A 19,416-nucleotide genomic window follows, 5' to 3' on the forward strand; every position below is an offset into this window, starting at 1 on the left:
AGTACGCGAGAAGGATTCCAATGAGGCTGAGGTTCTTGAGCTTTTTAATGCTAATCATTTGCTTGAACAAAATCAGATGGAGTATCTGATTATTGAGGGCGATTCCTTTAATGTTATTAGATGGGTAAAAGAGATTGAGAAAATTATAAATAAGATTTGAGGGTCACAAGGCACAGAGGCAATGGTGAAGCTGACCAGCTTACTCGATTTAGAATTGATAGAGATGTATTATAAAAAATTTATCATCTCCCCCATTGGGGGTTTTCTTTGCTCTTGCAATCATAGGCATCAGAGTCTTCTTTTCTAGTTTAATAATATTTCCACAATTCATAAAAAAAAAAGGATAGGAAAATGATATATTCGCCCCCTTTTCTTCCCTGAGCCACCCATTGTAGTCTAAACAGTAAAAGGGGGGGTCATAAAGAGACCAGAGAAGGTGGCCTGGTTAAGAAAAGGGGGGTAAAATATCACTTCCCAAAGGATATTGTGACATTGAAGATCTTTTGTAAGAGAGGAGACAAAAGGATGAGACTTACCTTTTGACCAAATGCTCCCATTAATGTAATGTAAAAAAAAAACAGTTTCAAAGTCATTATGTACTCTACTATGAGATGTTCTGTCATAATTCAAATACTTTTGGTGAAGAACATGAAGAGGTTGAGTAGGCATGCAATTTGTTGAGATCAGAGAGGCCAAATGATTAGGTTTACAAAGATTTACGAGTACCTGCCCATAAATTGGGAAAATTAAAGATCACCCACATTTTCTATAACTTTTAATGCCAAAAATACTCTAAATATCATTGTTCTCTATATGATTAAAGCGAGAAAATGCCAACAATTTACAAGCATAGTACTCAACAAATACAAAGGAACTTCTCAAGAATAATCACCTGTGGAAAATATGAGATGTCTCCAGTTCATGGATATCTGATGAGTTTGTTCACAGATGAGTCTAGAGCATCTACATGCCTCCTCAAGACCTTTCTTCACAAGCATTAAGAAGTCAAACAAATAATTTCATCTCTATTATTCAAGATTTTCTGAAGGAAAGGTCATTTTTTTTAACATTCCTAGAAGAACACAAGATAACTAGTGTTCAAGAAAGCCAGTTTAAAAAAAAAAAACACTACTGTTCAAGAAATCAAGGTATTTCTAGGAGAGAAGATTTGACAGATAACATGATTATTACAATCTAAATGGAGTTAATATGATGACAACCAAGTATATATAATCAGCAAATGGGTGAAGAGCCACTAGCCGAAGCATAGAGACTAAAACAAGATGCGATATAATTAGGAGAAAGAACAATAAAATAATCACAAAGGTCAAATATATCAACACAAACAAAAGAACACAGTTAAGAAATTGTTACCACAATGTAAATGGCAAACCTTGGCTAAGAGTGTATGAACATCTAAAACATATTTTTTTTCTTCTTTTCCCCCTCATTGAACGACAAGGGAATACTAAGGAGAACAAGAAAAAAAAATGGAAAAGGAACACACATGCCCCATGACTAACAAACTTATATGCACACCCTCTTTTGTTCAGTACCAAGCAGTTTCATCCCGATTTGTGCATACTGAAATACGACGAAACGAGTGACGTGCGGTCAGAATTTCGTTCCATACCAGGTCATTTCATCCCTATTTGTCCGTACCAAAATACGACAAAAAAGGGTAAACGGCTTCTATTTTGAAATATGTTGGAACTTTGAAATAATCCATCCACAAGCACTCCGTATGAAAGAAGCAAAAAGAGGACCAGGGCGGGGCGGGGGGGAGAAGAAATAAAGATAGGAGAGAATTCGCGGGAGGTGTGGATATTTTAAATCCAACTCCATGACCATTTGTAAAGTTCACTACTTACATAAAATGACATTAACGACCCAATTAATGATGGACCCGATCCTACTAAAGCAATTAAACATAAAGTTAATTGACATATTTACACCAAAACATAAATATAAATTAGCATAAACTAAGTTTGAAAGCTACATTTTTGGCTAAGTTTCATGTCCTCCAAATCAAATCCTAGGACTGCCTTTTTTCAACATTGAAGACCACATATAGTTTTCTACCTCCAATGAGAGAACGAAACGCACCCACCCAACAGCTCAAGGCAAAATAACTGCAACCACATCTTCCACACAAAATAAACTCCCTATATGCTAAATGTTTTTACCAGATAGTGCTTGAGAAAGCCTAGGCTACTCACACAATCTAGTCACCAACAGGTGTAAGATTAATAGAGGAAGTCCACAACAATCTTTAGTTTATGTAAAATGCCCAAACATGAAGTCAAATCAGGGTTTCACACACTTTCAAAAATAGCACAGATTCACCCCCTCAGATCTAGTTTAAAATTTACAAGTACTGTTAACCTAGTTGATCCCATAGTCAAAATCAAGTTGATCTGACCATTGGATCTCAAGATCAACACAATCTAGAAATTCAACAGTGGATATTGACTCAAACCAGTTGTCCGATCTCAAATCAGATTCGTTCATATTGTTCCTCTTAATAACCAACCGAACTATCCACATAAACTTTAAAATTCAATATCCAAAATTTCAGAAGGCTTGTTGTAAGTAATGGTGAAAATCTTACCATAAAAGATGTAGAGAAGGAGACGGCATAGGATTCAATGGTCTCACATAAGTGGAAGAGAGGAGTCACACCCACAGGATTGAGAAATCACTTCAAGATCTAATGGGAAGAAGAATTCTTCAAGTTGGAAGCAAAAGCTCTCTTTTTCATTAACATAACATGTGTGAAAAGGGGATATCCCTAAGGACTACTTATATATATAGAAAAAAAAGGTTCTAGAGGATTCCAAAACCCTACAAAAATATCCCTTTTTGACAAAATACCCTTCTCTAGAGGGTTCTCCCAAAAATTGTGTCACCAAAAAATTCGAAGTGTTGGCTAAATCATAGCTTATTGTCTATGATTTACACAAATGGATACAGCAATCAGCCATATTTTATATCAATTAATATTATAACCCAGTATTGCTAAGCTTAGTACTGCAATAGCTATTCAAATGATAGTGTGTCAAAATGCATTCATGGGAAATAAAATGATTTCTTGAAAGAAAAAAATAAAAGAAAAGGATACAATTGCAAGGCAAGATTTTCGATGTCCTTCATTTCTTGATTCAATCTGCAGCAAACATTGCAAAGAGAATCTCAAATGAAATGCTACAATAATAGATGGCACTGGGTCCCATCAAATACCCACGCCGAAACCACAATTAAGACAGTAAAGGATCAAAGAGAATCTCAAGTTTAGTGCTACAACAATAGATGGCATTGGGTCCCATCAAAACCCCATGCTGAAACCATAGTTAAGACAGTAAAATAGCAATTAAACACAATTGGAAAGGATATATTCCTGTACCATCATAAGAGAATGTAAGAAAATCCCCTTCTAAGAACACAATTATCATATGGATTGGTATTGTTGGATGTATTCATGCCCATTAAGGGCAGTTTGGCCATTTTGTATTAGATTTCACTAATATATGAAATCGGGGGGGAGGGGGGGGAAGAGAACGTAATTTTGTTCTTCTCCCTTCACGCCACTCTCTCTCTCTCTCTCTCTCTCTCTCTCTCTCTCTCTTCATGTAGCAATCTAACATGGTATCAGAGCTAAAGGTGGAAGTAGGGCTGCAACAGGGTCGGGTTGGGCTGGGCATTCGAAATGCCCAGCCCAACCCTGGATCCCATTATCTTAGCCCTGGCCCGCTCTAACCTTGAGTCAGGGCCTAAGAAACCTCAACCCAAGCACGCCCTACTAGGCTCGCCCTGATTGGGCCGGGCCAGGCCGAACTGGCCCTGATTGACCCTAGTGAATATATATCTATTCAAAATAGAACTTGGCCATCCATTTGAGGTGAACCTCAATGGCCAAGATCGATTCACTCAAAGGAAATGTTATCAGCACAGCCAAGTTTTTATAACAACACAAACCAAGCTGTCTTTTCTTCTTTAATTGGCTTGTAACTTTGTAAGAGCATTTTGGAAAATGTAATAAGTTTTTCAAGTACTAAAAGACAAGACGGGTTGGTGTAAATATCAAAATATGGCATAAGGTCGGGCTAGGCCATGTCGAGTTGGCCCGGGGTATCACCCCTGAGCCCGACTCGACCCTACCCTGGCTCTGGCCTACAAAGTGAGCCCAAGTCCGCCCTCAACCCTCAAGGTTGGAAAATCCATACCAGACCTTGTACAGGCTCGGGGCGGGTCCAGGCTCACAGGGCCAAACTTCCCCTAGGTGGAAGTGATCCTCCCTCCTTAAAAGTATTACCTTTGTTTTGGGTTTTTCAATAGAATCCTAACCCTTAATCTCCATCTAGAACCCCAAATCGCTAAACCCTATTTCCCAAATCCTATTCCCTACACCTCCAGCCACATCCCATTTGGAGGAACTCTCCACCCAGATCCCCTCTTCCATCCCCAAAACTCTAAATCTCCACCTCTAACCCTAACCCAGACTTTAACCGCCCCTCTCCCCTTGCCTCACTCTCTTCTTTCATCTCTAACCTCAAACCCTAGCTTTATTTCAACTCAAACCCTAACCCTACTAGCCCGGAATGTAATTTTTCACTCGGCCCCAACCCTAGACCGTCCTCCTCTTAACCGCCCCTCTCTCCCCCTTTGTCGCCTTAAAAAAATCTCTGAGGGCATTGTTTGGGAAGTTCAGTGATGCAATTCTGCGATTTAGCATGAAACAGTGCGATGTTGATCACTCTGTTTTCAGCTATCAGTCCACTCTTAGTTATATCTTCTTGATAGTATACGTGGATGATATTGTGATCACAAGAGATGACCAAGTTGGCATACGAAGATTAAAGAGTTTCCTCCAGGGAGAGTTTTCCACTAAAGACTTGGGATTCCTCAAATATTTCATTGGCATCGAGGTAGTTCGTTCTCATTATGGACTTTCCTTGTCACAGAGAAAATATACTTTAGACATATTAGAGGAGACAGGTCATATGGGCGTAAAACCAGAATCCACACCTATGGATCCGAATGTCAAACTCCTTCCAGATCAAGGAGACTTGTTAGATGATTCAGGACGATACAGGAGGTTAGTTGGAAAGCTGATTTATTTGACTGTTACTCATCCTGATATCCCATTCGTTGTAGGGGTAGTTAGTCAGTTTATGTATTCTCCTCGTACATCCCATTGGGCAGCAATGATTCAGATTGTCAGATACTTGAAGGGTACACCAGGGAAAGGCTAATGTTTTAAGAAAAATGGTCATGAGAGAATAGAGGGATTCACTGATGCAAATTGGGTGGGATCTCCAGCAAATAGGAGGTCCACAACAAGTTATTGTACCTTTGTCAGAGGTAATATGGTGTCTTGGAGAAGTAAAAAGCAAGGCATTGTGTCTAAATCAAGTGTGGAAGCAGAATACAGGGCGAAGTCATACCATTTCAAAAAAAAAACTACAGGGCGAAGTCATATACGAGTGGAGAACTGATTGGTTGCGGTCTTTTCTATCAGAATTTGGTTTTCCGTCTTTAGGGCCAGCACGGTTGTATTGTGACAGTAAATCTGCCATTCATATCGCCACCAACCCGGTCTTCCATGAGTGAACCAAACACATTGAAGTAGATTGCCACTTCATTCGTCAGAGAATCCAAAGAGGAGAAATATGTACCATGTTTACCAACTCATATAAATATAATTACGCAATACATATTGATATAGTATACCAATAATACATTTACAATTTTGGTTTCGATGTGTTTCGGTTCGGTATGTGTTTCAGTGGGGATGGAAATAGAAAATTTTCGATCGTTTCGTGTTGGTTTCGATGGAAATTTAAAGCCATGCTCACCAAATCTCCATAGCCATTTTTCAAGGAGGACCAAAATGAAAAGAGAGCTTTGCCAAAACCAACACCCCATCCATCTTCGATAAGCACATAGTTTCTTACCCAACCAAGTGTTAGAGCTTTTTCTTTTCCTCCTTACCTTCCCATGAGGAAATCAACTCTACTAGATTGACTATGGCCTTAAGAATCTTAAACAAAGACATAGAGTTCCCTCGAAGATTCGATACAACCACCTTTATAGGAGTAGAATGCCCCCCTAAAGATAAGTTCTTTCTAAACCACCAATTTCCTACCCATTCTCTCCACGATAGAATTACACCAGGAGACTGAAAGGGATACTAGAACCAAGAGGGAGGCCCAGATAAGAAATAGAAAACTACAACTTGCCACATGCAAAAGTGTTCGCCAATTGCTCAAGCTAATAGTTGTCCACACTACAAGTCCGACACTGGCTAGTTTATGGTTGATACTCCAATAATTTACACCCAAAGTGGACACATTTTGTATAAAATATTAGATAATATAAAATTTGACAATTTATCAAATAATGTGTTTTAATTGTATGAGGGATTAGAATTCAATCAAAATCGTGCTAAAAAAGAAAAAAAACTATTATATTAGCTTGAGCATGAACATCAAATGCGAAAATTTCACAAGCTTCAACAACAACTCTGAGAGGAAAGAGAAGGTTTTAAACTTTGATTTCGGTTACACGCGGAGTTGATTTTTGTCAGGGTTTCTATTTCTATCGAACTGTCGAATATCAACAAAATCCTCGCTGCGTTCGGCAACCATTCATTGATTCACATTATGGAATCAAGAATCAGAAGGAATTTTTGTTTAGTGCTTATTGTAGCAGAATTGAGTTCGGCAAACTCCTGCCCAAGAATGAATTATTCTTTTTTCAGTAGAATCAAGTTCGGCAAACTCGCATCCAAGAATGAATTATTTTAGTTTTTTAGCAGATCGACGTTAAATTGATAAAAATCTCCTCATCAAGAGATCATAATTGGTTCTGTTCACTGCGTTTTCTGAGGTGGGTTGTGTTCTAGCTTCCTGACACCATTAAAGGAATCAGTCAAGACAGGCCTAAAATAAAGCAGGGGATCCATTTTACAAACCACAATTTCACCAATGTAATACCATTTCCAAAACCCTAACGTCACATATTGCCTTAGCTATGTATCATAAAGCTTCGAGAAGTCCAAAACAACTTTTTTGCAGGTGAATACAACAGTTTCTTTTCTCGAGCCGTCTCTTTTTGGAGATTCTCCTTCACTATCTGCAAAAAGAAATGGCAGTTTAATAGGGCTATTGAAACCCTAATGTTGATGGAGAGAGAGAGAGATTTGCTTCGTCGTTCCTGTAGCGTCCGTGGGTCAATCAGAAGATAGTATTGCTTAGAGAGATAGTATTGCTTAACCCGATATTATTGCTTAACCCGATGAACTCATTTAAGAGATTTTCAGAAGCCGCAAATAGCCGCTTCCTAAAATCGGGTTTTAAGATATCTGATCTCTAAAATAACGCATTTTAGTAATTGAAAACAAACGATATTTTTCAGATTGTTCGGTATTCTCATCCTCCGCACCCAAAAAATCCGGCTAAAGAATGGTTGCCGAACGCACCCTTCACTTTTTTAACATGAAACTTAGAGTCGATTGTATATATTCCGAGCCTTTCCTCAAACTAAAAGGTCTCTCATGTAATACTACAAGTCTCTTCTAGAGATGTAGCTATAGTCGGACCTAGGTGCTCTTCCTCTCGAGAGTAGCCAAGAATACTTTAACCTTTTACTTTCTTCTATTTGTTATTTCTATTCGGTTACCATGCTATGAGAGCCATAATTGTAAGCTTTGTTTATTAATGAATAGGGTTTTTAAAACTTCTTTTTCCATTCTTATGCTTTTGGAATTGGTTGACCGGGTGTCATCTTGCACCATGGGCTTCAGGCTTCGTTGATTTCTTCTGCCTGAAAAACTCCAAAAAATTCTTGTGTTGCCAGTTGATTTGTTGGTGTGTTCCTAAAAGAGAGATTTTAGGTATCATGTGCATGATTAGCAGATGTAGATATATTTTCAGAAACAAAATATGTGACAGTTGCTAGTCCTTGGTCTCATCTCAAAAATGGACCCAGTATGGTTTTAAGCATTGTTTTAAAACTCCCCCATGTCATCGTGGACTCCCTCGAGTCGACTCCCTTTCACCTTGGCCGCATTCCGCATTTTGCCCTACAAAGCCAATAAAACTCCTTTGACTCTCCCTAATCATGACCACGTCAACCGAGTACTCGATCGCGTCGTGCCCAAGTCAACTAGAGTTTTTTTCGAACGTGTTCCGCATCGCATCTGCGTTTTTAAACACTGGTTTTAAATTTCTTTTATGAGATAACAAGATACACAGATATCATTGTTGAAGCACATATTCTAGAAATTTTGAACCTTTGAAGCAAATATATTCTAGAAATTTTGGTTCAAAACATTAATTTCATAACACTTTCATCGACATTCCTTACAACAAGCATTTCCAATTCATGAAGCCTGAAGACCTAGAAGTATCATGATATTAGTAACAGTGATCACTTTCGAGCACCCCAAGAAGGCTAGAAGCTGCTATTGTTTTACTGTTACTAAAAACTGTCAATAATATAATGATGGAATATTGAGGATAGAATGAAAGTAGAACCTTAGACAAGAATTTATATAACGGTTTCCCTTGGTTGCTGCATCAAGTGCTGCAAAATAAAGAAGAAAATACAAGGAAGAAGGTTACACAGGATTTTCTTTTGTAGTTTAAGTATGAAGTATGAACTCAAAAAATTAGAAATACAAAAAGGTAAAAAAAAAAAGCAAATGCAGTTAAACCTTCATAAACTACAAGGACAGAGGCCCCAATCCAATCTGCATTGTGTTGGCAAATTGGTTCCTAACCCCCAAAAACTATCTTTGATGGTGATGCAGGAGCAAGATATAAGTTTTTCAAGCAAATGTATCAGCATAGGCCTAAAGGTTCTGATCCTTAGGAATGAATCCATGTTTTTATTTCGGTCTCAGATAGGAGGACAGTTAAGCTTCCTTTTTGTTTTTGTTTTTTTTTTAATGGTTAGGAGGACAGTTAAGCCAATGCTGTTATTTTCTTTTTTTTGTTTGAAAATATTTAGTAGCGTAAGGCATTTTGTGATAAAAGAATTTAGGGAGGGACTATTAAGACGAGACAGGGTTTTATAGGCATGACCGCAGGAAGATTGGAGTTCTGAGATTACTGTTCGTAAGAACCCTTTGCTGAGTTTTCATTGCTATGCTGGTTGTTTATTTACGCAGATTCGAACAAAAAAATTGCCTATTATTTGCAGGAATTTTGTTCCCGTCTGTGTTTTTCTACATAAAGTTTTGGTATTAGAGCCAGGTTGTGATTCCTTATCTTATCAGATCATCATGGTGAGGGCTGGAAAAGCGGAAGATTATCTTTGAGAAAACCAAGTAAAAAGGGGATGTCGCAATTTGGTAGCGGAGACTAGTGGTAAGAAATACATTCAGACATGGGATCATATGAAGGTAAAGTTAAAAGAGTATTTATTTCCCATAGATTAAAAACAAGACATGTTTGAATGTAATCAAATGCTACGCCAGAAAGACAGTTTGTTGAGGAGTATACAGACGAATTCTACAACTTGGCAATGTGTAATGGGCTAGCTGAATCGGAGGAGATCATTACTTAGATTTATTTATCAGGTCCGAATTTAAAAGTCAGAGAACACTTGGTACTCTAATTGCTGAAAGTGTATTAGCTACTGTTGAAGAGGGAGTGGGTAATTGCCAGTGGGAAGACAGTGGGACAAAACGATACGGGAAGCAGATGCGGTAAGCGAGAGGTTTATAAAAGAGAAAATGTGGTAAGCGAAAATCTCTAAAGAAAGAAATAAGAGGAAACATGAGGGAAGCAACAACGAAATCAAAATGAAGCATGTAATAAGCCTCATTTGAAGCCAAAAAAAAAAAAAGTGCACAAAAAAGAGTAGGGTTATAGTAGGTTTAGGTTAATGTAGGTAAGGATTATGAGTAATAAAAAAGACTTTGCGACCGATTATAGTCGCAAGTTTAAGGGATTTATAGTTTCACATGTTTTATTCATATAGATTTAAGATTAGGTATTTGGTAAATACATTATTTTTTAAATATGCTCATTCGGCATCACCCAGAGGAGAAAACACTCTTTTAGGAAAAAATAATCACCTAAATAGGACTTGTACGCTTAATCTAAAAGAAACGCATAAGAAATGTGTGAACCACGTAAAAACATGTGGGAAGCATAGAAGAACTTAGCTTTTGAAGCAAGCTGTTGGGGAAGCGAACTTCCCATCCAATTGGGAAGTTTTCGGTAACTATGGGAAGAACACCCAAGAGCAGGACTGAGTAGAGTTAAGGAATAATTAGTGGGAGTAGAACTGTAGGCATTGTTCGTGACACCCAACACAATCGAACATCTCAAACTCCTAATTGTACAACCTCTTCACATGTAAAGAGGGCTGCAGGCTCTATTTCATATTGTGACCGAGGTGAATCTTCATCATGAACTCTTTGAGGATCATCTGGTGTGCATTGCGCGTTGTTTTACCCGTAGGAACCAACGTCCTCTCTCATTTGAGTGCCCAAAACAAGGAACATGGGGTAAACTAATTTAGCTAAATTTACAGCAGCCATCGATGGGGAACGTGACCAGAAATATGGGTTTAAGCCCTTCATCGAAGGGAAGAGGACGTGATGATTGACAAGATAGAAGGGGAATTATTGTTCGTGAAGAGTGTGATGGTATCCCAGGAGTCTAAGACCGACTGAAAAGCGTGCATGATGATTGAAGATGGGGTAGTATTGAAAAATGAAAATATTGTATCCACAAAAAAATAGTTGAGAAACTAAAACTGACAACTAAGAAGCATTGGAACCCCTATAAGGTGGCATGGTTCAAGAAAGGATCTGAATTCCCTGTCACATTACGCTGCTTGATAAGTTTCCAATGGGAGACAAAAAATCAGATTTTGTTTGGTTTGATGTCACAACCATGGATGCTCGTCAGGTACCTCTAAGGAGACCTTGGCTATGGGATAAAGATTGTATCCATTATATCCAAGCTAACAGTTAGCGTTTCGCAAGGACGGAGAAAAGATTATTCTTAATCCCCTAACGGAGATGATGTATCACAGAAAAATGTGAAAGTATCAAATATCTTGACTACTCGAAGATTTGTTGAAGAAAGTGAAGCGACATGACAAGTTTATATGTTGGAAGTGAAAGAAGGATACTATTGTAACTGAGATTTCAGCACCCCAGGTCCAAGAGTTGCTGCCTGATTTTGAAGATTTAGTTCCAAAAGAACTTCTCCATGGCCTAACCCCCATGCAAAATGTCCAGTATCGGATTGATTTAAATCACTAGTGCAATGACCTAATTTGGCCCTCTTTTTGAAATGGCGCAAATATTATTAGAAAGGAGAAAGGGAGAAAAATCCCAAGACCAAGATGGTCAAAGATACAAAGAAAAAACTAAAAAGCAAAAGAGAAATAATATATACAATAGGAGTCAAGGGAGAAGAAAATCAAGGGTCTCTAGGCCTCCACTCTATGAACTCCCGATATGGCAAGTCGGTCAGACACGCTATTGGGTGATCTGGAAACATGATGGAAAACAAGCCTTGAACCCCACACCACGATCACAAATCTCGTCTATCATTCCCACGAACTCCACAGGTGAGACTGGCTTCCATCCAACCATCTAATGCTGTTGAGGGAGTCTCTCTCCATGACAAGTGTGTCCAAATCACTATTGTCAGTGGTTCAGATACACTACAGAACCGCTCTCACTTCCGTCTCATTCGACTCCTTTTTCCGAATGGGTCCTAAAAAAGCCCATCGAGTTGATCCTTCCTCATCTCTAAGAAGTCCTTTAACTCCAACCAGGACGGGAATGCCAAGAATAAAACCATCAAAGTTAAGCTCCATCCCTAGTTTGGCCCATTATTGTATGAATCCATCGAAGCACACAGAACTCAAGAGACAAGTGGATGAGTTGTTGTCCAAAGGGCTTATTCGTAAGAGTAGGAGGCCATGTGTTGTCCCTGCCTTATTGAGGCCATGACTTGGCGGATGTGCATAGACAGTTGGGCTATAGACAAAATCAACAAGTATCACTTCACCATTCCTCAACCCGACAACATGCTTGATGAGTTGATGAACTAGATGGTTCAATTGTCTTTTTGAAGATTGATCTTCTTAGCAAGTACCATCAAATCAGTTCAGCCCGATGGCGGATGGAAGATAGCATTCAAGACCAAGGGCAATTTGTATGAGTGGCTTGTAATGTCGTTCAGGCTATATGATGCTCCTAGTACTTTCATGTAAGCAGATCCTTTGATCGGTCATTTTATAGTAGTATATTTCGATGATATCTTGGTTTATGGTCGAAGCTCTGAAGAGCACTTAGCTGGAACATCTTCATTAGGGCATTAACAAGACATGGTGAAAAAGAAGCAATGTCAAGAAGCGAGAGATCCATAATTTGCCAAAAAGGAGCTGCTAAACAACAGCACATTAGCAGGATTGTTGAAGGTCTCAAAATGATTTGAGTCATAAATGGATGGTCAGAGTAGTGTTTCTTTCCGTTGGGATATCAGGAGGAACAGATTTGATCAAAGACGGCCAAAGCGACTAAAGAGAAGGTTTCGGGACGTGGGTGATTGGTTTTGCTCTAGTATAAAATTCTTAACTTCAGGAGGGTAGCGTTGAAGATGCAACAAAATCTGGTCGAGTTGGGATAGAAACTGCCAGCCAAGGTCTAGGGGATCGTGTGTGAATGTGTATTCTAGGTCGGAGTTTTGCTTTGATCCATTTGTTTCAGGCTAAGCCACATTTGGAGACAATGCTAGTGGTAGAAAGTGTAGGGATCGATCTTGGGGAAAGGATTGGATAGGGGATTACAGGTATGGCCTTTGGTTTCTTCAAGTCTAATCGCTGTGGAGATTTGGAAGACTGATGGAACTCCTTGACCCAAGTGTTGGACACTTGATTGGTGACGACAAGCAGGATCAGGGGGGAGATAAATGTTCATCCATAATCAACGGGATGGACTGTTTGAAAACATATAAATTAGCTAAATGAATAGGTATGCACTGCATAAAATTTGGAATTAATTATGATTTTATAATATTCCAAAGTCTCTTCTTCTTTTTTTTAATGGTAGCCATTATATTGAAAAGGACCGAGATGGTCAAGTACAAAACAGAAAAATCTGAAGGAGAAACAAGATGACAAAAAATCAAGGGGAGAGAGAGAGAGACATAGCAAATATTCCAAAGTTTCTAATGCAGTTTTTTTAGATCGCATAGAAAATATAAACATAAATTAGTATGATTCATGATTCAAGTGCACTTTTAGCTTACCAGATTCTTGCATGCGACCTGCAGCATCATTGAAGCAACGCATGTGCTCAACCGAAGTTCCAGTGACCTATAGGATATTTTTCATTCCATTAGAGGCACTAATAATCAATGGAACAATATAAAATGAAAGCAGTTGGGATTCCCTATTCAGATCAATGACACAGTCAGACCATTCAAAAAAAATCAATGACACAATCAGGTATAGATCAATTTTCATTCTATGTGAGTCATAAAGTGCTCAACATTTCTATGATTGCACAAAAAACCTTTAGATATAGCTAAAACATAATGCAGAAAAAGTTGGTAAGGCTTAGTGTTGGGGGAAAAATTGGCACCCCCTTTTATATTAGACACATGGCATACATGCATGGCATGCACATCGACAAGTGGCAAACATGCTAAAACATGGCATGCACAGGGACACATGGCTTATACACCAAAACATGGTGTAAGAACTCTAAGCCTATAAAAGGCACCCTCTTGCTCAATGGTAAAACACACTCTTCTTCCCCCCATAAGCATGTTTATCTCAATTAGTCTTGCTTAGATATCTGTGATACCAATACCTGACTTGAGCGTCGAAGGGTGCCCCCGAGTCCCCACTCCGGGGCCCTTCTAACGTTGTTTTCTATGAGCGCACGCACCCATGAATAGGAGCTCTACCAACCTAAGCTATTGGTTTTGCCACTAACGCTCGCCCGACGCGCAGATATGGATTTTGGCATCATCAGATTGGCGTCATCCGTGGGACTCGAAGAAATAAATCTAAGCATAACGACGGAGGGCGTGCTGGGGGCAAGAGTTGAGAGTGATTGATTTATCGTTTTAGAACGAAGCTATGACATTCAACAGTTGCTACTTCTCTTATGTACTCGTTATTCTTCTTAATATGTCGGATTCTCTCGTTCCAGCATCATCTACTCCGGTCAGAATCAACTACGGCCTGATCGCGGACAATCTCCCCTCGCCGGAAAATGTGGTTCTGATTCTGAAATCAATCGGAGTTAGCAAGGTAAAACTCTTCCCGCGGTCAGATCTTCCGTGAAGTGGAGATCCTGAAGCTTATGGACTCGCCCTACGCCACCTATGTGCTTCACACTGAGTCAGATGGTAGATGCTGGACTTCTCGAAGATGCCGAAGCATCGGACAATGGACGTGAAGATCAGGTGAGTCGTACGTAAGCCCAAAAGTGGTTCGACCCAACATGAATGGGGCCACAATGGATATGCCGGATATATTTGTCTCCACCGGCAACCCAAAACCATCGGCCAATAGACTTCGCCAAAGGTCATCTCTAACCCCCCCTCTGTTTGCTTTGGCATATTAGAAGAGGAAAAGAGGTGAGTTTGACAGTAAAAGTAGAGTCCTGGGAAAATAAAATAAAACTCTACTAGAGTAAATAAATAAAAACAAATAAATAAAAGAAAAGAGAGAGGAATCTTGTCTCATCAGTGCATTGGGATGAAGGGCAGACAAGGCATTTTTTCTTTATTCTTTTGGAAAAAGAAATAGATATGATAAAACAAGAGTGGGAAAGTATCTAATATAATACTATATATTAGAAAAAGTTGGTCTTAAAACTCTGTCGCCATTGTCGTTTGAGATCTTTTACAAATAAAAAGAAAGGCAAAGATTAGCCTAGGGAACGGAAAATATCCCTCCTTTATGTCATATCTTGTCTTTTCCCACTACTTGTGTTGGAACTTGGAAGAAAGGTGTTTGTACCTTGGGAAGAATAAGGGGCAAAACTTTCTCTTTATTTTATAAGCGATGATAGTTTGAAAATATTTTAAATCACACTCCTCTTTTTTTCGGTAAATGAAAACCCTATCTTAGAGTAAAACATAGTTCACAGCTAGGTGTACTTCTTCTTTTGAGAAAGATAAACATGCACCCATGAAAGTCCCTAGCTATGACGGATTACATCTGGAACCCAAGGTTAAATTGTTTATTATATTTCTCTTTCTATCCATGGCAAGCTTGCTACAAAAAGTGGGTGGCACCTTAAATTGATTCGAACCATTCTTGGATGGGCCAGTGTTTGGATCTCTCGAATTTGAAAAATAACACCAGCGTGTGGCCAGAAATGGTGGGCCCCTGAAAGCTTTATAACCTTGGAACAAGTTTCAGGACTCGCCACTCAAAGTAATAATTAATACTCAAATTTTTCTAATAAGTTATTTGAATGGCTTGAAAAATCCGGGCCATTTATTTAATAGGCGCTTATATGGAAATGCTACATACTAACCATCTGCGGTTAAAATCATGGTAAACAACAGACGTATTCAAGTCACCAAGTAAATGATCACTATTGAGGTCTCTAAACCATACGTAAAGCTATGTTCTCCTCAAACTATCTTGGTCACAGTTTTATCTTGTTGAAATTCTATGTTTGCTTTTGAAATGCCATTTGCAAGATTAACATTTGTGTTGACGTTCTTCCTCTAGGCCGAGCTTAAAAGTTCCGCCAAGGATGGGCTATAAAGTTCTAGGCCGAGATCAAAAGCCCTCTTCGAGGCCAAGCATCGCCAAAAGACCCCTCCGAGGCACGACATCAACAGAACTCGGATCCCACCTTATACGGTCGGAGATACCGCGGACGGCATCAAAGGAACACGGATCCCACTTTATACGGTCGGAGATACCGCGGACGGCATCAACGAAACCCGGATCGCACCTTATACGGTCAGAGATACCGCGGACAGCATCAAAGGAACCTGGATCCCACCTTATACGATCGGAGACACCGCGGACCGCATCAACGGAACCCGGATCCCACCTTATACGGTCTGAGATACCGCGGACGGCATCAAAGGAACCCGGATCCCACCTTATATGGTCGGAGATACCGCGGACCGCATCAACAGAACCCGGATCCCACCTTATACGGTCGGAGATACCACGGACGGTATCAACGGAACCCGGATCCCACCTTATACGGTCGGAGATACCGCGGAAGACATCAAAGGACCACGGATCCTCTAGTCGGGTACCAAGGCATGACATTAACGGGTCGGATCACCTGCCATACCTATACACACTGAATTTGGCTCCAGCTTCTATCTTAAAGGCCTTGATGAAATTCTTTGCAAACTAAGGAGTTGTGATTCTCAATAAGAGAAGTGTTATCACCACAAAAATATTTTGATTTTTACACAAAGAGCTCTACGCCAAGCTTCAAAGTTCCGCCAAGGATGGACGAGAAAGTTGTAGGCCGAGCTTAAAAGTTTTGTCAAGCTATATGCCGAGCTTCAAAGCTCCGTCGAGTACAAGTTGAAATGCTTTGGACCAATATTCGCCGACATAATTCAGCCGAGCCAAATAAAATCTCAATAACTCACCCATCAAAATTGGCAAAATTAGTTAGGATTGCGATTTTTTAGCTTGCTGATCCATATTCTCCAAATTCCGGGAAAAGATATTCCACTTCTTAGGATGTGCTAAGAATTCCCACTACCAAGCTCCGTTGCCAAGCAAGGAAGCACTCTCTGACCATCTCCATACTTCGGGAAGACTTGAGTTAGGGGGAATGCCCATGATCTTTTAAAGGCCAGTAGACGCTACACTCCTCTCCATTAAGCCAAAATCGCCACATAAAATGAGCTTGGCTCGAACATTTTAAGGTCGAAGAGCCGGATAACAGTCCATCCGAGGAATCCTCCAATTGTGCATCACCCTAACCAATCGAGCAAGGAATGGGCCATACGAAGTCACCTAAGTCCTCCAACCAGGCACCCACCAACTTAAGACTTGATGGACCCACAGTTCTCTGCACATTCAACATGGAAAATTTGCGGAAGTTTTATCCGTAGAAGGAATAGGTAAAATTGTTTATGAAATACAATATATTTTGTGTTTTTGTTTCCTTTTGGCAGATTCAGCGTCACTCTACAATCACGTTAAAGATTAATGAAATGAGGTTTTCTCTACATCTCTACGAAAGAGTCAATATGGATCTCCACCCTCCGGTCCAAGCCATGCGCTGGCCTGGAAGGGCACAAGAAGTGAAGAGGTGAAACTGGGAATGATCCTCTTGAAAACACCCAAAACGCTTCCCATGTAAAAGGCTTGTCCCTACAAAGGACAGGCGGATCTACCGACTCCGAGCTGATCACTCGAGAGAAAGGTGATCGTCATATAAAAGGAATACCCAAACACCGCACCCACGACGGCGTGGTAGAGGCTTTCTCTCCTATAACCATCTAGAGATGGGCTCGACGTTCTCCACACCAGGAAAGGCCAATGCACGGTTCCTCAAAAATTGATAATGAAACATACGGACGAGCATTCATACATAAACTAAAAAGTTTTGTGGCTGGAACTTCGCCACCAAAAGAACAACATGAGGAATTTATCTCTGTATTCTCCAAAAGACATCCGCCCTTCTTACTCTTAAGTAAGTCGAGGAAACAGGATATTCGAGAATTCAATAAGAGAAGCAGCTCAGACTAAACCTCTTAAAGTTAAAAGTCTCAAAGCATGGCTACATCTCCAAAATTCTCCAAACAAGCTTCACCTTGCCCATTCTTAAGTAAGCAAAGGAAAGAAGCTCAGAAGCAAGTATCCAAACTTCATACCCGAAAAAAGATCTCCAAAGCCTAGAGCTACTTCCTTGACCCAAAAACGGCTCAAGGAAGTGGGGGAGTAATGTTGGGGGGAAATTGGCACCCCCTTTTATATTAGACACATGGCATACATGCTAATGCATGGCATGCTCACCGACAAGTGGCAAACATGCTAAAACATGGCATGCACAGGGACACATGGCTTATAGACCAAAACATGGTGTAAGAACTCAAGCTATAAAAGGCACCCTCTTGCTCAATGGTAAAACGCACACTTCTTCCCCTCGTAAGCATGTTTATCTCCTTAGATATATGTGATACCAATACCTGACTTGAGCGTCCGATGGTGCCCCCGAGTCCCCACTCCGGGGCCCTTCTAACGTTGTTTTCTATGGGCGCACGCACCCACCCATGAATAGGAGCTCTAACAACCTAAGCTGCTGGTTTTGCCAATACCGCTCGCCCGACGCTCAGATTCGGATTTTGGCATCATTACTTAGCAAAGAGGAGAGGGTCTGAAGCACAGAAGAAAGGAGGCAAGCAGCATAACAATTGAAGCTCCAATAATACTACATTGTAAATGACTGTAAAAACCTTTGACAGCTGTTTAAAAAGGAAACGACAAGCTGAGTTTGTGCAACTATTAAAAAATGGTTGTGCAGACATCAGTAGCCTTTCTTTAACCTAGAATTCATACAATGATGAGAAACTCACTTCGGATAGGGCCAATCGAAGAGATGAGAAGAGGGAATTGAAGCTTTCAGCAATGGCTGTGGAATCTCTTTCCACCACTTCTAGGGCTCTGAAAATATCCCGTTGGCCCAAAGAAGGTCTCGAATCAAAGGGAATGTTTTGAGAATCTGATGGATTCGTAGAGATAATGTCTCGATCGGGATCTTGAATTAGGGTTTCTGAGTTCGTTGAAGAATCATATGGGCTTTCTTCCATTCTCCCTCTTTGATCTTCCCGACCTCTAACCCGGGAATTGTTATGAATTTATCTGTCAGTCGAGTTTTTCTGAGGTAAAAAGTGAGATTTTATATGGGCTAGCACTACCATGTTTTAATAAAAGACAAGATGAGTTAGTGCAGTTATCATAACATGATAGTTAGTATGCTATGTGCATGTGGAGTCCCGTATTAAAATACTGTGGGGGCCACTTCATTGGATGATCCAAACCGTTCATTTGTTGGAGTTTTTATATGGGGCTAAGTCCTAGATCTTATATGGTGTATGCCCTTATAGTTCCCTTATTTTTCACAAAGTGCTGCACGGACCACATCATAGGATGATCCAAACTGTCCATGTGATGTGATGGGACACAACGTAAATAGGTTGTTCCTCAAATATTATTTCGATAGGATGATCCTAGCCCTCCGATCCATATATGTTTCCATAATATGAAGTTCCTCTATGGATCGGAGGGCTAGGATTATCCTAGGCACAACCTATTTAAAATTGTGACCCATGGACGGTTTAGATCCTCCCATGGAATGGGCCGTACAGTATTTTCTGAAAAATATAGGACATACCCTAGTTTTTATATAGTGTAAGCCCTTATAGTCCC

The 19,416-nt window shown here is 40.0% G+C and overlaps 1 protein-coding gene across 2 annotated transcripts; it reads right to left on the bottom strand.

Annotated features, from left to right (window-relative positions):
- Positions 1-526: 526 nt before the first annotated feature.
- LOC143882250 (uncharacterized) lies at positions 527-18,875 on the bottom strand. Of its 2 annotated transcripts, XM_077385748.1 has the most exons (6): positions 18,564-18,875; positions 13,284-13,350; positions 8,538-8,586; positions 3,122-3,166; positions 893-986; positions 527-726 (listed from the first exon to the last, which is right to left on the bottom strand). In XM_077385748.1, the coding sequence occupies exons 1-5, from the start codon at positions 18,795-18,797 to the stop codon at positions 920-922; spliced, it is 462 nt and encodes a 153-aa protein (XP_077241863.1). In that variant the 5' UTR covers positions 18,798-18,875; the 3' UTR covers positions 527-726; positions 893-919. The 2 variants fall into 2 exon arrangements, with proteins under 2 accessions (XP_077241863.1, XP_077241862.1); XM_077385747.1 differs by lacking the exon at positions 527-726 and having other exon boundaries at positions 738-986.
- Between the last annotated feature and the right edge of the window lie 541 nt (positions 18,876-19,416).

This window comes from Tasmannia lanceolata, unplaced genomic scaffold, assembly GCF_043159265.1.
Source record: "Tasmannia lanceolata isolate RefF3 unplaced genomic scaffold, GAP_Taslan_0.1 ptg000007l, whole genome shotgun sequence".
Lineage (NCBI taxonomy): Eukaryota > Viridiplantae > Streptophyta > Magnoliopsida > Canellales > Winteraceae > Tasmannia > Tasmannia lanceolata.

Bases quoted from the DNA above. Each gene is read 5' to 3' on its own strand.
- LOC143882250 (XM_077385748.1), bottom strand. From the start codon at position 18,797: ATGGAAGAAAGCCCATATGATTCTTCAACGAACTCAGAAACCCTAATT. The intron at 8,587-13,283 runs GTAAGCTAAAAG...TTTATTTTGCAG, and splicing joins AGGTCGCATGCAAGAATCTG to CACTTGATGCAGCAACCAAG. The intron at 3,167-8,537 runs GTTCTACTTTCA...TGTTTGCTGCAG, and splicing joins TATATAAATTCTTGTCTAAG to ATTGAATCAAGAAATGAAGG.